This window comes from Pinus tabuliformis, chromosome X (assembly GCF_031772625.1).
Source record: "Pinus tabuliformis cultivar Carrire ecotype Pingquan chromosome X, CPIR1, whole genome shotgun sequence".
Lineage (NCBI taxonomy): Eukaryota > Viridiplantae > Streptophyta > Pinopsida > Pinales > Pinaceae > Pinus > Pinus tabuliformis.
The window spans coordinates 20,161,441-20,172,175 of record NC_142308.1 but is presented as its reverse complement, the minus strand read 5'-3'; the positions used below and the strand labels follow the sequence as shown (position 1 = coordinate 20,172,175).

Genomic DNA, 10,735 nt, shown 5'->3' with positions numbered 1-10,735 from the left:
GCATAGGACTAGGATACAATGCTAAACACAAAATCAGGTATAAGAGACAAGAGCATAGACCTAGCCCACTCTTTACGCTGAATTCCCCCACCAATCCATGCCCAAAAGTGTCCATGAAAAGTAAACAAAATTACTCAACTAAACTAATGAAAAGTCATACCTTTGGGATTGGGAGGCCCACTTTCAAACATACATTCATAACAGATGGGCGAGGGACCACATTGGCTAGCTCAGGTGGCGAGAAAATGTCATGTCGAGCTATCTAGTGGCTGCAAGGGGTTGTTGGTTGCCGACTGAGGACCATCTAGGAGAAAAATTCTCTCCTATATACACTACCCATTGGTGGTGGGTAACAAGTACCTAGGGCCTCAATTTTTTGCCTCCTTAGGGACATTTTATCTCATCTTAAACATGGTAAGACTACATATGCCCAAAGGACAAGGCACTAGTCCAAGCCTTTGGTGATCAAACTTCTTCTTTCTCCATAATTTTTCCTCTTAAAATTTGGTCCTTTTAAGTCTAGGTTGAAAATCTAGGGCTTGCAGTCAAATTTTAGGGAGGAGTTTTTTTTAGAGTTTGAGAGCCTAATTATCAAGATTAGGGCCTAGGCTACCTATGCTCCAAGTTTGGTGGGCATCCACTCGAGCTTCATCTGTAAAGTCTCTTGCCCTAGGCATTGCTCCAAGAGGGAAACTCTAGGTTCTTCTCTCTCAACTTGAGGACTTCCTTGAAGGTTGTATGAGCTTAGTACTTGTTGAGGTAAATCATAGGAAGGCTTTTCTCTTGGGCCTTGACCTTGTGAATACCTATTACCATCGAAAAAACTCAAACCCCTAGGTCTTGTGCCTTCTTTTTGATGACTTTTCTTAGAGAGCGATTTGCTTCTTTGAAGCCTTCAACCTATATTGAGCCTCTCTTTCAAATGAGGTCTAGCTTGATCACTTCGTACTCTATACCTAGCATATCTATTTTAGGTTATCAAAATCTTATCGGGACTCCTCCCTTGGTGAAAGTTGGCAAAGAGCAGAGAATAGTGGCTGTGGTGACAGTGGGCCATTGTTCTATTATTGCCACTTAGTCTAGCCCTTTGTCCTATAGGCTTTCCCTCCTTAAGGTTTGCTCGATTGTGTGGTAACAACACCTAAAGCAGATTCCCAGTTGACCTGGACTAGATGAATCGAGTGGAATTTGTGGCAAACCAAGCCTTCTCGCAAGTAATGTTTGGGAGGCCATGGTTATCCTAGAGGAACATGGTGCCAATCTATTGGGGATTTATGGAACAAAGGGACAAGGGAAGTTCCCTGATCTTTAAGTTTAATTCTCTAGCTCGCTTGGTGTGCTCTTCCCTCAACTTGGCATGGACCAATTCATAAACGTGTGCAAGAGGGAGCGTCTTGTCCTTCCCACACCACACTAGTAATTGGGTACTTCATTCAGGTGTTGGCTATGAACTTCTGTGTCTGGACAAGGAGATATATCTTGTATCTATCTCTCAGTTTTTCTAGATCATTTGACTAGTCATTTATAAGGAATTTCTTCGCTTTAGGTTTGGATGTTAGGAGAGAGGGCATTAGGGAATGTTGATGGCTCCCTAAATGAGACATGATTTGATGGTTCTTAGCCTTTGGTTCTTTTCTACACTTGCATGTATGAAACCATTGCTTTATTTCACTTCTCCATGCTGTTAGTACTTAGATTTTGGATTTTTCTCAGCATAGGATAGATTTGCTTCTATCTTAATTTTTTGGGCTCTCCGTTAGTGCTCCCACTTTGTATTCTCATAGATGTACATAGCAGTTCCAGTGACCTATTTGTGGTCGTTTGTCAGACTTTAATAAAACTGTCTTATCTTGTCTTATCTTACCTTAGAGAAGACGAGAGAGGGATGACAAGGAAAAAAACAAAACAGTAGGTCCACCTAAGAGAATGGGTCCACAAATGGAGCATTTCATCTTGGCATGGTCCACTTTAACCTAACCAACTCATGTGTCTCACATGTGGTAAGGGTTGGTGGTTACATGACAAAATAATGTCATGCACACTTCTCCAAGTAACTAACTCAAATAGCAGGAGCAGTCCCTCCAACTTGACCTTGGGCCTCCTTGGTCTGCCAAACACCTACTCCACATATTTTTATGGAATCCTTTAGTAGTGCACCATCCTAGTCCAAATAACTCTGAGTGTCAAAAATCCTGATGGAAAGGGGCAATGAAACAGTTTGCCCGCATGACACTCTCGTAGTGATGCCTCCCTGTCACAACAAGAGTCAAACACTCTCTAAATCACAAGGAAACTAACACTTTGAACCTTAAACAAAGTGCAATGTCATATGTTCATGTCTCTGAGAGAATTAAACCTTATTCGGTGCCCTGAGATGTCACCTCCTTCACTGTTGAACCAAGACCCCATTGGCACCCCTTGTACCATTGGTTCCTTGCAGCCTGGGCTTTTAGCCGTTTTAGTTTCCTTTACTTTTATTAGATACATAATTCTTCATTTTGTTTCCTTATTTACATAATTATTCCGTGTTTGTTTACAGAGTTACTTTTGTAGAGTTTAATGAATGTTATTGTTGATTATTTTTATATACACGGCTTCTTCTTTTTCATATCTATTGTTTGTGAGGTTTCTGTCAGTAATTATTTCTAGAAATGGTTTCTGAGTACTGTTGGTTTCAGGTGCTTTGTTGCTTGAGGAGTTAGTTGGGGCATATAAAATGGTTGGTATTGAATCTATAATAAATGCTGTTAATAAGCGCATTGAAGAGGCAACACAGGCAAAAGTAGCTGGTGACCCTGACTGGTGGAAGGTATATCTGTCTTTGCATATAAGCTTTGTGTTTTTAGTTTGTTATGAGTTGGAGTTGTACACGATGAGTATCTCTGTTAAGTTATACAAATTTAACTTGATTTCTAATAACCACCCCACAGACACCAAGTTCAGTTGTGCATCAGTTTGGTAAAAGGCCTTCATGGAAATATTTTAAAAGAAAGCAAAGTGTTAGCTTCATCCAAGTTCCTTTTTTATGGATGACTGTCTTGCCACTAGACTTACTTCCATTGAGTATTGGAGTATTTCTTTTTTTGTATTCTTCTATATTTTCATAAGTTGGTCAGAATCCTTGCTTTTAATTCTGGAAAGCGGTACATACAATCTTGTTGAAGCTTTTACATCACAAAATAGTTTAGTAGTACTTACTGCTTATAAGTGGTTGTAAATTCATAATCTGCTGTTCATTCATCGCACTGCTTCTATACATAATGCTGTTGTACATCACAAACCTGATGCAATTCTTAAAAAGGTGTGAGTTAATGTTATCCACTGAACATATACCAGGCAATTATGCAGTTATCTCCTTTTGGGTAGCATTTTATGGGTTGTTTTGCAATATCATTCTCAGTCATGGTTATATATTTCATCATTTACCATGCTTGATACTGACGTTATATCTTAGTTACTGTTACCACAAAGTCTAGGACCTTAGTGGAAAGCCTTCACAAGGTGTTAAGACTAGTGTAACATGGAAGTGTTACCACTGTCACCTAGGCAACAACTGCCCTCTCCTTAGTGAAGAATGGATCCTGCACAAGTGATGATTCCCTAGTATCTTTTAGGGTTCCTAAGGCAAGAAGTGATCAAATCTAAGAGAACCTATTGAACGATGCAAAAGACCACTGATAAGATATAATATTCAAGGTGAGGACACGGTAGCTAATTAATGCAATTCCAGTTTTGAATTGTTGAGGGACTAGGTCAATTTAGAAGGCTAAGCAAGTCAATATTTGTCAAAGGAAGATCCCCATATACTACAAAAGAAGAGAACGGTATGACTGTTGCAAAATTCGCATGAAAGAAGATAAATTGCGGCAATAAGACAAGTGATGACAGCAACAAATAAGCAACCTTTGATCAAACAATTGTCAATGAAAACTAGGGCTTTGACAATGGATTAAACTAGGGTTTTATCAAACTAACAAAATCTGAAAATCGAGATGCATATAACTGCTCTAACCAACATGATGTCTAGCCCTAATAGGGCTGTAAATGAAATCAAGACAAACTGCAATCATACGATTAATTCTAGGTCTTTTAGATGCACAATTACACAAAATATATAGCTTCTTTATGGCTGAAAATTTATGTAAGGCTGTTGTAATCCCTAGTCTAACCCTAAAACAATAAAGTAAAAGCTAAATCTTGGATTTTATGATTGACTATTGGGCATATATGGGGTCAACTAAAGACTCCCTTGGGAAAAAGTAAAAGGATCTAAAGTTATATCTAGGTCTGTTCACTACTAACCCTAGAAGATCCACATAATATCTTACAAAAGCCAAGAAATTCAAAGCAAGAAATTCCACTAGAAATCTTCCCAGGGTTTTTAAGAAAGGATTTATCCAATAAGAGACCAAGAGAATGCACCCTCTCCACTAGAAAAGTACTATTATACATATTAATCTTCCATAAAAAAATCCAACGAGATTTAGAGAGACCACTTACTCAAGAAATCATTTGCATCCATAAACCCTAGCCATAAAAATCTGTAGAAGTCGCAAGATCATTCGTAATAATACCTCCACAAGAAGCCGATCTGGTCATCCTTCAGTAGCCTTATAGATAAAATACAAGAGAAGTAGACAAGTTGTGATATATCTCCACAAAAAGCATTGAGATACAAGTGGGGAACACTTCTTATTGATATGAGAGATTTAGCATTTCCCCATCCACTAGAAGTGCTAAAAGCATAAAATAATGCCTTTAGTTCTTACAAAACCTAGGGATTAGGCAAGAACCGATAAAATATCCATGATAATCCAAACTATTTGTAGGGGCTTCAAAAGTGAAAAATTTCCTCCAAAAGTTGCAATGTTTCTTCATCAAAAGGTCATATCATCCCTCGAAGGTGTGACACCACTTCCAATATGGGTTAGGACATCTCAACAAGGTGCCATGTCATCACAAAGTGAAATGTCCTCAAGTAGGTATGGAACTTCCTCAATTGAGTGTCAGAGAAGTCATCATCAACATCCTCTAGAAGACCACATCTATGCAACTATTATCATCAACGAGATGCTCCAAGCATCCAAGTGTGATCATTCAACGTATGTACGAAAGTTATTGCAACATGAAAAGTGAGTCATGTCCAATGTAAAAGCTATTAAGTAGATCACATTGGGTATCTTATTCAAACTTCATACTAGCTTATGACTTCATGAAATTTGCCAAGCTTATGTATGGGATGATCATCATAAAACCCTATTAGGTGTGATAATACCTAGGACGATGAGTGTTTCCCTAGAAACCAATCAAGATGTAAGTGTAAATGACAATGCTATGGCTTGGTGTTTACTTGATGGGAATGGTGCCATTGACATGCAAAGTTACATAAGATATTCATCCTGAGGGTGGACTTATGCGATGAGTTACCCTTTGCTCAACACTTCATCTTAATACCCTTTTTCCTGCCTTTTTCGTATATTCTTGAATCTTTATCTTGGTTTACAAGCCCTATTTTCTCATATATGCATTTCATTGCATAAGGGTTGGGATAATTTAACTTAGTCCTTTAGTTATGCGTTACATTCCATAGGACTTGGGGAAATGGCTCCATAACAAGGGGGCAGAGCTCAAGCTTACTTTGGCTTTTGATTTATCATTATTATCTCTTTCATTTTTCTTTTGCATCTTGAAATTCACACCATTCTCATCCTGTTTTTTATACAACTACTTCAAAATTTGGCACCCAAGCCCCTTCTCATAAGATTTTGCAACATGAACCTTTTTGGGGTAGATATAACAACCAACCCAAAAGAAAGGAAAATGGAAAGGGGGATGGATGGAGTCTGTAAAATATCAAAAGACATCGACTTGCTATGCTTAGCAAGGTCCCTAGTACTACCCTTCTTCCCAAGATTGGAAACACATGACTAGGAAATTGTTAATGAGCACCAAGGTGATACAAGGAAAGGGCATAACTTCCAACTTTTCCAAGCATTATGATTCATTATTCGATTCAACCCATGATCCTTACTTTCAGTGAAGGAAAGTGATGGATGGTTGAACCCTACATGTGAAGAAATTGATGACATCGAAGTCTTGGATCGCTAGTCAACTAGAAAACCCTATAAAGTACTGATGATAGAGTCCCTAGGTAAGAGGGAGCTCTGAGAGGTTCCTATGAGTAAAGGAACTCGAGTAAGTTTATGAGTAAAGAGAAACTTGGAACTCATCCCTGGTCAAGAGGGAGAGTTAGACACAACATTCTTGTCTTCAAGTTGGAAGAAAGAATGGAGGATTGTGTGATCATTTGGCATCCGACACTCTTTGAGGATGTAGTAGGGCATCCAAGACAATAGTGGGCAAGAGGACCGATATTCTTGAGGGTTGGGAAGCCAAGATGAGAATAGTACTAGTAGGGCATACTCAGAGAATGCCCGGGTGTATATGACCCTAAGAGAGACAATGATGATGCGTGTCTACTAGTCATTGGTCTCGCCAACATTGTGTGCTCTAATCTAAGTAAGAGATAGAGCTGCTAGTCAAGGCCTTGCTAAATGAAAACAATGTTGGTTGAAATTATGCTATAATAGATGGATTGCAAATCCGATTCTTCTTGTGAGAAATTCTTTAGATTGAGAATGACCAAGTACCATTATGAATACCTCTCTAGTTAAGAGGGAGTGTTGAAGAAAGTGTAACTAGGTTCGGACTTCATAATGACATGATCTTTGTAAATGATGTAATAAGGAGAATAAATGATTTTTGTATATCTTGCTACATGGGTTTCATGAGCAAGAAGTGTCATAGGTCAAAAGACTTCTTCTTGATGTCTTTAGGATTTTGTTTATATGTCATGTATTGAGAAGCGCTTTATGAGCCTATGTGTAATGTACTCTAGTCTACAAAATGTGTAGAAGCCCTCCAAAGACCAAGCATAATCCTCCAGGAAGTCTGCAAGTGAAAACAAGAAGGAACTCTTTATGTCGGCTCCAAAATAGAATTAATTGGATAAATGGAAGTCATGTCAGCTCAAGGAAATAGACATGTCGGTTCATAAATTCACGTCGGCTCAAATATGTGGCACAAACCATTATAAATACTCATCTAGGGTCAGCCAAAAGTGGTAAGAAGATTTCGCATTTTCTCTCTAAAGTTTCGGATGGGTTTAGGAGTAGAAATCCGCATTACAAAAAGGCAATGGTTCAAGTCTATGAAAGGAGTGTTATTACTGTCATCTTTGCATGGGTAAACAAGGGTACGAAACTCGCATTATTCTTCTCTGAAATTTTCGTATGATATAAGCAAATACGCATTACAGGAAGGAAGGAGATCAAGGGCTTGACTGCACCTCGGATGGGTATAAGGTGCAAGCAGTCCAGGTCTCGGATCCCTCTAGTATCTCGGTGGCTAATAGAGGAGAAGAACTCAATATACCTGTGAATGAAGGACCACAGTCTTGACATGATAAGAGAGAGCAATGATGACAGTGACAAGCAAAGTCTTGGTGGAAATCTCTATGATCAAACCTGTCTCCTAAGCAGCGTCCGTATACTTAAGTCTCGGTGATCTCACAATCCACACAGTCTCAATATGATTAATATGAAAGGATCTCATCCTTGTCTCAACATATGTTGCAGTCTTAGTCTCACTGTCTCAAGGAGAATTACCATGCTCTCGTAGTTGAAGTCATAGTCTCGGCATACTTGTCATGAAATTCTCTCTTGACATGCTAACAATAATCACAGTCAACATAATGATGATCTCAGCTAGAGTACAATGATGGAGATATGATGAATCAGTCATCATAGTGAAAGTCTTAGTGACATGATGAAGAGGAAAGATCTCAGTGATGGTTTCAATGGTGCAACAATCATGACGATCTTAGCAGTGACAAAGAAGAGGATTGATGTCTTGGTCATGGAGTGGCAGAATGTGTCAAGGGTCATGGTCTTGGTATTCGTCAATTGGAATCTCTATAAGAAGAATTTTGCGTGGGTTTTCCTCTCCAAGAGGGAGAGGTTTTAGTCCTGGCAGAAAGCCAAATACTTTGTGTTCTTGTCTCTTTTGTTTTGATAGCAGTTTGATGAAGCTAACATACACACACTAATAATGATAAGAAGATCAAGCTAAGATAAAATGTTAAAATCACTTCACAAATTGTTATCATTTGAGGAAGAATCTCTGTAATTTTGAATGTTCTAGATTCTTCAACACCAAGGAGCTCATGGGATCACCTTCCTCAAGGTTCTCAAAGGGAGAGTCATCAAGAGTGATACTCTTGAGAAAGGTAAGGTCAATCGTGGCCTTACTTTCCATAGCCTCAGTTTGCTCAACGCATGCGCTCTCAAAATCATACTGTCCATCCCCCAACGAGGACTCATCTTCTTGCTCATCACTGAGTTCCTGAAGGTCATCTTCATCTTGGTTGGTTGACAAGCGGGACCTCTCTTCTTCTCTCTTGTCTTGAAGAACAATGGCTAAAGTATTTGTTACATGATTTTGGTAATATGCTTCTAGGAGGAGAGTATTAGTAGGGTTCTCTTTATATTCACATTCATCTTATGAAACTTCACCTCTTCATCATATAAATGGGAGAAAACTTCATAAGAATTATATTCCCTTACTACCTCCTTGCATGACCTACTATATTCATCCATTCTTTCTTGCGTGATCTGGAGGCTTAGAGGATCCAACTCTTCATCATCAGAGGAGTTGTTCCTCTTCTCATCGCCATAGTCTTCCAATTCTATAACTGACATTTGCTCATCATCCTCACCCACACTTGAGCTTTCTTCAATGTCATCCAATTGATTTCCCATCGTGGGACTTTGCGGTTGACTATGACATTTATCATTGATTAGGTCAGTCAGAATATTTTGAGCATAGGTTAGGCGAGCAAGGTCAAAGAGGTGACTAAGATCCCCCTTATAGAAATCCCTCATTATGTCGAGTTGCACTTGTTGTGATCTATAAAACTCGAGCATGAGTTCCATATTGTTAGGATATTCCGACACATAGGATATAGTTAAGTTCAACTTGGTCTAGTATAGAGTTAGGTTAGAGTTAGGTAAAGTGTGTTTCTTTACCGTTGTACATTTTGTAACTTACAATCCGACGGTCACGATATGTAGTGATCCGACGGTTCACTCTCACCTCGGTATTACCGACACTTGATCCGTGGCTTGACACCCGATTGGTCCATGAGTTCTATTTAAAGCGCATGGAGGGTCATTGTTCGGGTAATCCGTGCATGAGAGAAGCTTATGTAAATTTTCATTCTTTGATTAATAAATTGCCTGTAGTACCCACGTTGGGACAGGCCGTGGACTGTTTCCCTCCTTGCACTCTGAGGGTTTTAACCACGTCAAAAATACTGGTGTATTGATTTGAGATCTGGTTGTGAGCGGTGTCCTTTTGGTATTCTTTCTGTGGAACTTACCCTGTAAATTCCTACATGGTATCAAAGCTATTTGAGGGCCGCGTCCGTTGGTGATCCAAATCTGAAGCCGGTAGAACTGCATGCGGCTGTTGTTTCCTAGATCTGCTGTTTCTGACTGCTTTCGGGCCGAGAGGACTGCTCTATTGCGTTCGGAGCATCTGTTCCAGTGAGGAACCCCTTTCGTTTCACGCGAAAAGGTTTCCGGTAGCCCTAGCTGCGTCATTTTTCAGATCTGGAGGTATACAGTGTTTTTTTGCAGTTTACTGTTATTTTCTCTCTGCATTTTTCGGTCTCAGTTTATTTAGCCTTTTTTTTTTTAACCGGATCTATACCTTTCATTTCTGCGTATGCTCTTTGCCCTGCGACTCTGTGCGATCTGGGCAAATCAGAAACAGAAAGGAAGGATTTTTCTCATGCGTATGCTCTTTTCCCTGCACCGTAGTGTGATCTCGGAAAATCAGAAACATTGAGAAAAATATTTAGTTTTTCGGCTAAAGCTAACCTTGAGATTTTTTTTAAAAATTTCTAGTTTTTTGGCTAAAGCTAACTTCGAGCCGCAAGGTTCGTTTTTCTTTGCATATTCGTGTTGGGTTTTGTGTTTTGTGTTTTGTAGGGAAAAAGAGCTTTCTCAAGGCAAGCACGCAAACCAAGGCCCCCCCCCCCCTCTCTCTCTCTCTCTCTCTCAAATTTTTTGTATAGATCAATTGGTTCAAAGCTATTTTAAGAGAGTAGAGGTCTTGGGTTCAAGTCTCCATTTTGTGGGGGCGGATTTTTTCATTCCCGCACATTCGCGCACTTTGCCGGCAACGTCAACAATTTTTTTTCAAAAAGCCATAACTTCTTCATCCGGAAGCCTTTTTCAGAGCCGTTTTTTTTAAAACCGCCTATTTTTTCGAGATCTATCCGTTGGAACACTTACTTTCAGCATCTTCAGCTTCAGTTTTTTTAAAATGGAAAGTCCATGCCAAGTCATTCTTGACAGCACTAACTACTTCCAATGGGTAGCCTACATGGAAGATTTACTTAGAAGTAAAGGTCTCTTCAGAATAGCCACAAACCAAGAGAAGAAACCAAAAGATGAAGACAAGGCGGCAAAATGGGAAAATAGACAAGATCAAGCACGTGGTTTGATAGGGATGTCTATTTCTCCTGATCTTAGATTCCACATTGCAGGACTTGAGACTCCTCATGAAGCATTAGAAAAACTTGCTAAAGTTTTTGGGATTAAAAATGAAATTAGAGCCCATCAACTTGAAAATGAGCTGCTTACTTTGGATCCTAATAATTTTTCTTGCA

The 10,735-nt window shown here is 39.3% G+C and overlaps 1 protein-coding gene across 1 annotated transcript in view; it reads left to right on the top strand.

The window, feature by feature from the left end:
- The first annotated feature begins 2,677 nt into the window (after positions 1-2,677).
- The window catches only part of LOC149138117 (ARM repeat superfamily protein), a 156,059-nt gene continuing 148,001 nt past the window's right edge, over positions 2,678-10,735 (top strand). Inside the window, exon 1 of the mRNA XM_089453006.1 lies at positions 2,678-2,809. Within this exon, the coding sequence (XP_089309132.1) occupies positions 2,717-2,809 (93 nt within the window). The 5' untranslated portion in view covers positions 2,678-2,716. The remainder of the gene's footprint in view (positions 2,810-10,735) is intronic.